The following is a 5,323-nucleotide window of genomic DNA, read 5'->3' as shown; positions in this document are numbered from 1 at the left end:
TGTGTGTGTGTGTGTGTGTGTGTGTGTGTGTGTGTGTGTGTGTGTGTGTTTGGTTCAACTTGAAGATCTGCCTGTGTCTGTGGGAGTGTGAGTAATTGTGTTGGGTATCTTTTTGAGTTTTTCCCACAACAAATTTGGAGACCCTCCCAGGGACTCAAATGCCTGCTCCCACCCACTCTGCTGTGTCCCTGACCTTAAATTTGCTTCTCTTCCCCACACTGGAGAAGGCTCCTTGGGAGGCATGCCACAGTGTTCTCCTTACGTGAATGCTCCCCACTCCCCCGCCCCCAAATGGGACGCCTCCGTTTTCTCCCCAAGGTCTGGGCATGCAGGGGGCTGGGCTCTGGGGAGAAGGCATAGTGGTTTACGCTCTGCCATCTTTCTCTCCACAGGTGGACGAAAACAGAGGGAGGTGCCCCTGCTAAGTAAGTGTATCTTCTCCCCCCACCCCAGCTGGCTGTGCTCCTTGGGGATGGGGGGTATCCGGGACCGAGGGGGAGGCAAAGGGCAGCTTTGGATAAAAGCTTGACTAGGCAACCAGACCTTTTGCCTTCTGCCTCTAGCTAAAGGCCAGCGTCCAGGCTTGTCACCTCCCCTCTGCTAGGACCAGAACAGCAGGGATCTGAGGACGTGGACAGAAAGCTGAGTTTTATTGGAGGCAATGGCAGTGGGGCAGGGGGTGTTTAAATGATCTTTTCTACCCCAATCCTGGCTTCCCTGATTCTTGTTCTTGCTCTTTTGGTGGGCTTCTCTGAATACTATGGCTGGGCTAGACCTCCGCGTCAGAACGTGGAAGCCGAGGTCTGAATTCTGGGCATGGCCTGGGACCTTTTGGTTGATGCTTCCACCCATTCAGCATTTCCTAAGTTCCTCTGAGGAACTCAGCCCTGCGAGGATTCAGGCCAACCAGGAGGCCGACTCTGCCCCCAGGAGGCCTGACATTGGCACAGTGGATAGGACACATGTATAAACAGCACCAANGAGTTGGTTCCTCCTGGAGGCTTTGAGGGAGAATCTGTTCCAGGCCTTTCTCTGAGCTTCTCATGGTTGCTGGCAATCCTTGGTGTCCCTTGGCTTGGAGATGCATCTCTCCAGTCTCTTCCACCGTGTTCACATGGCGCTCTCCCCTTGGGTCTCTGTCCCTTTCCCTCCTCTTATAAGGACACCAGTCATGTTGGCTTGGGGTCCCCTCTAATCCAGCATGACCTCAGCTTAACTCGATGACATCTGCAAAGACCCTACTTCCAAAGAAGGTCACATAAACAGGTACCGGGGGTTAGGACTCCAACATATCTTTTGGTGGGGATACATTTCAACCCATAATGCTTTCTTTTTTTCTCCTTCTCCTTTAGACAACAGCCCCGAGACCCGGGCCAAAGTAAAATTTGTCCAGGACACTTCCAAGTATTGGTACAAGCCCGAGATCTCTAGAGAGCAAGGTGAGTGCTGGGGGGCACTGGGGTTCATCGGAGGTCCCAGCTGGCTGCTGCTCACTGCGTCTTCCCCGGGCAAGGAAGTGAAGCAGACCCCTTCCTCTTTGTAGTGGGTGGTGGTCGCAGACGGGCTGAGATCAAGGTGAGGCAGGAAGAGCCAGTCCTGGGGTGACGCGTGGGGAGCAGAAGCAGTGGTCGTAGATGCTTCTTTGAAGGATTCTTATTAAAAGCAGCAAAGTCTTGGTTTTCTGGGCAAAGTAACAGCCCGTCCAACGTAATAAGAAACCTTAGCTTTCCCTCTGCGTGATGTGGGAGGTTTTTGCACATGTTACAGAAAAAACAGTTGGGATTGTGGGGGATAAAGATGAGGCCTGCCTCAGGTCCCCGAGGAAAGTCTGTGTGGATGTAGGACAGGGCACCGGTGACTGTCACCCACCGTCAAATCCAGGTTGCTTTTGTGCAACAATGGCGGAGCCGAGTGGCTGCAATAGAGACTACATGGCTTGTAAAGCCTGAAATATTTACATCTGCCCATTTACAGAAAAAGTGCGCCAACTCTCGTATAGCAGGACCCTTCCGAGCATTTGAATTCTAACTTTAAAGAATCGCCTGTCACCTAGCAAAGAGTGAGGTTCGAGAGGCCTTAAGCAAAGACTTAAGTAAAGGCAGCGCCTTCTGTTTCTTCTCCCCTCCCGATTCAGCCATCGCACTCCTGAAGGACCAGGAGCCAGGGGCCTTCATCATCCGCGACAGTCACTCCTTCCGAGGAGCCTATGGGCTGGCCATGAAGGTGTCTTCTCCCCCTCCGACCATCATGCAGCAGAATAAAAAAGGTAACACTGTCTGCTCAGCGATCTGTACCGTCTCATAAAACTCCGAGGTTCTGGAAGGCCTGGGGGCTGGACAGGTCTCTAATTCTCATGGGAGCTGGTCCCTGCTAAATTAGACTCTTCAGCAGAGCGAGGCATGGGCTTGGTGGTGGTGGGGGTCAGAGAATAAGGATGCCATGTTGTTGGGACTCTGTGATTGTTTCCTTGAAGGCTGGGAGAGGAGTGGTGGTCTCTCCATTCCAGGGTGCTGGCCACATTATCTCTCCGAACCTTTCTCCCATCATCTGCTCCCGCACACGGGCGAAGCCACGCAGCGGTGTTGGGAAGTGGTTGGAGGATGCCATGAAAAGTGACCCATCCTCATTTCTTTCTCTTCATCCCAGGGGACATGACCCATGAGCTGGTGAGACATTTCCTGATAGAGACCGGCCCCAGAGGAGTCAAACTCAAGGGCTGCCCCAATGAACCAAACTTTGGTGAGCTCTCCCCCTACCTCTGTCTCCACATTCTGCCTGTGGGGTCTCAGGCCTATCCCCAGTGTCCGTGCCACAGGTTCTGCCAGTCCCCCTTGTCGTAGATGCAGCAGAGAAAATGAAAAGTGGCTTCCCTCCCTCTGTGCTGTGGCTCCTTCCCTCTGCCATATTCCTTTCTATATTTGTCCTTCCCCACTGAGATGTGTTACTGTTATCATTTGAACAACTCTTAACAGTAGCAGCCTTTATTGACCACTTATTATGTGAAAGTTACTGTCTAGTTCCCTTATATTACTTCTGGTCTCATGACAGTCCTGCCTGGTAGGTTCCATTGTCCCATTTTACACATGAGGAAACTGAAGTTCACAGGAGTTAGACTGGCCCAAGCTAACAAAGCCACCAAGCTAGGATTTGATGCCACGATTCTTCGAGTCTCCTGCTGTGTTGTCCTGAGGGGGGCCCTGGCAGCTGGAGGGACTTAAGAGAGATCCTGGGAGTAACTCTTTATAAAGGGAAGTTGTTAGGTAACCTTATGACTCCTAGAAGGAGTGGATTTTCAGCTTTGTTGGTGAGATGAGCGTGATCATAAAGAAACTGAAGACTGTGGCTAGTGGGGTGGGGGTGGCCGGGCTTCCTCAGTGCCCGCGGCCCGTGGCCCGTTTCCAGTCCTGCCGCCTCTGATGGGCTGTCTTCCTCTCTGCAGGATCTCTGTCTGCCCTGGTCTACCAGCACTCCATCATCCCACTGGCTCTGCCCTGTAAGCTGGTCATTCCAAACCGAGGTAGGAACCTGACACTCCTTGCTCTCCCAGCGCACCCTTGAGCTGGCCTCCTGCATATCTCGGCCCTGCCAGCTGCTCCAGAACCTTGGCCGGGGTTGGAGAACATGGGTTATTTTGCCAATCTGGGGAAACTCAAAACCACCCCCCCCACACACACACTTTTTTTTTTCTATTAAAAAAAGAAGGAAAAGTTTATTAAAAGCTTCACTCCAGGAGCATACAGAATTAACTTGCCAGATTGTTCTGGGAAATTCTCTGGAGGCTTAAAGAAATTCAGGCTGAACCCCTCAGAAGAAGCCTCATCTCGGAGGAGGCGCTAGGAAGAGGAGACAGTCATGGGGAGGACCAGTGTCTGGAGGATAGGATGGGCGTCAGTGCAGGGCCCAGGGGAGGAGGAGAGGAAGGCGGATTTAGGTCATGGGGAGCCTCCCAACTGGGAGGCTGGTCTGAATGAAGAGGACAGAGCATACTCAAGGGATCTCTTAGAGGCAAAGTGGCTCGGCTCCGCATGGCGTGGGAAGGAAAGGGGAGGGTAAGATGTCCCTGGAGTCTCTAGTGTGCGTGGCTGAGATGGTGTTCCCTGACTGAGGGGACACTGAGCTGATGGGGAAGGGCAGACCCCCTTTTGGTTGTGGGAAGTTCTAATGGAACCCAAGCTCCTCAGGACATAGAGGGTGAGAAATTGAGTGAGACACTGGGGAGGAGGTTTCCGCTTCTCTCAGAGGGGTGTCTCAGCCTCGGAGGGTGCTAGATGGGCCCCTGAAACTCTTCATAGCACAGGCTTCTATTCCCCAGCCCCCAAGTACACAGGGCCCTCGGAGGGGACTATGCTTGGCTCTGAACTTGAAGTCTAGACACTGGGAACTGAGGCGTCTTCTCCCTACCTCCTCTGTTCAACAATAGGATATTCAGAAGTGCCTCTGAGACTTTCTTCCAAGTCTTTCTTAGAGCCCCTTAGGGCTCACACAGAAAAACTCCAATATTATTTGACAATTTCGATGTATCCAATTCAATTCATTGAATTAATGATAATTGACCACCCTTATTAGCTTAAAAGTTCAAATACAGCTTAAATAGCATTAGTATCCACACATTGTAGACACTAATTAAATTATAGTTCTATGGAATTTATCAAAGTAATTGAGCAATTATAAAACTGTTTGATATTTACGTTGTATAAACCAATGGTTCTCAAAATGCGGTCCCTAGACCAGCAGTATCAGCGCCCCTGGGAACTTGTTAAGAATGCAAATATTCTCAAGCCCCAGTACCTAGAAACTCTGGGTTGGGGCGCATTAATCTGTGTTTTAACAAGCCTGCCCACCGAAGTCAGAGAAACACTGGTGTAAACAATACTCAATTCTTATTCATATTGTAATTACAGTAATGCTGCATTAATGGTGGAATAAGTGAGGGCATTTGTTGGTGTACACAGACACATCAATGCAAAGCAAGAACACCACCAATCGCCACTTGAAGACTTCCTTGACGCCATGCACTGGGCTTGCACTGTACATGGACCGTCTCAAAAACCCAATGAAATGGCTTCTATCATCAGCATCTCTGTTTTGTAGATACTTGGCACTTGCTGGGCTGAGGGTCTGAACCCAGCTCTGTTGGACTCCAGAGCTCCCAACCAGTGTGCTGAATACTTAGAGCAATTATTGAGCATTCCAACAGGACCCGCACGTGCTGACTGCCAGGGCCTGATATGAGAAGCATATCCATTGCACAAAGTATTTTCAGAGCGCGCCTCCAGCCCAGCCAGACTTGTGCTTCTTTCCAGCTCTAGAGTTTTAATTACCG

At 50.9% G+C, this 5,323-nt stretch overlaps 1 protein-coding gene across 1 annotated transcript in view; it reads left to right on the top strand.

Annotated features, from left to right (window-relative positions):
* The window catches only part of TNS1 (tensin 1), a 102,306-nt gene that overhangs the window by 89,760 nt on the left and 7,223 nt on the right, over window positions 1-5,323 (top strand). Inside the window, exons 26-28 of the mRNA XM_019638197.1 lie at window positions 2,135-2,266; window positions 2,647-2,739; window positions 3,440-3,548. Coding sequence (XP_019493742.1) covers window positions 2,135-2,266; window positions 2,647-2,739; window positions 3,440-3,548 — 334 coding nt within the window. The remainder of the gene's footprint in view (window positions 1-2,134; window positions 2,267-2,646; window positions 2,740-3,439; window positions 3,549-5,323) is intronic.

This window comes from Hipposideros armiger, unplaced genomic scaffold, assembly GCF_001890085.2.
Source record: "Hipposideros armiger isolate ML-2016 unplaced genomic scaffold, ASM189008v1 scaffold_38, whole genome shotgun sequence".
Taxonomy (NCBI): Eukaryota; Metazoa; Chordata; class Mammalia; order Chiroptera; family Hipposideridae; genus Hipposideros; species Hipposideros armiger.
This window is presented reverse-complemented; position numbering and strand designations above follow the sequence as displayed.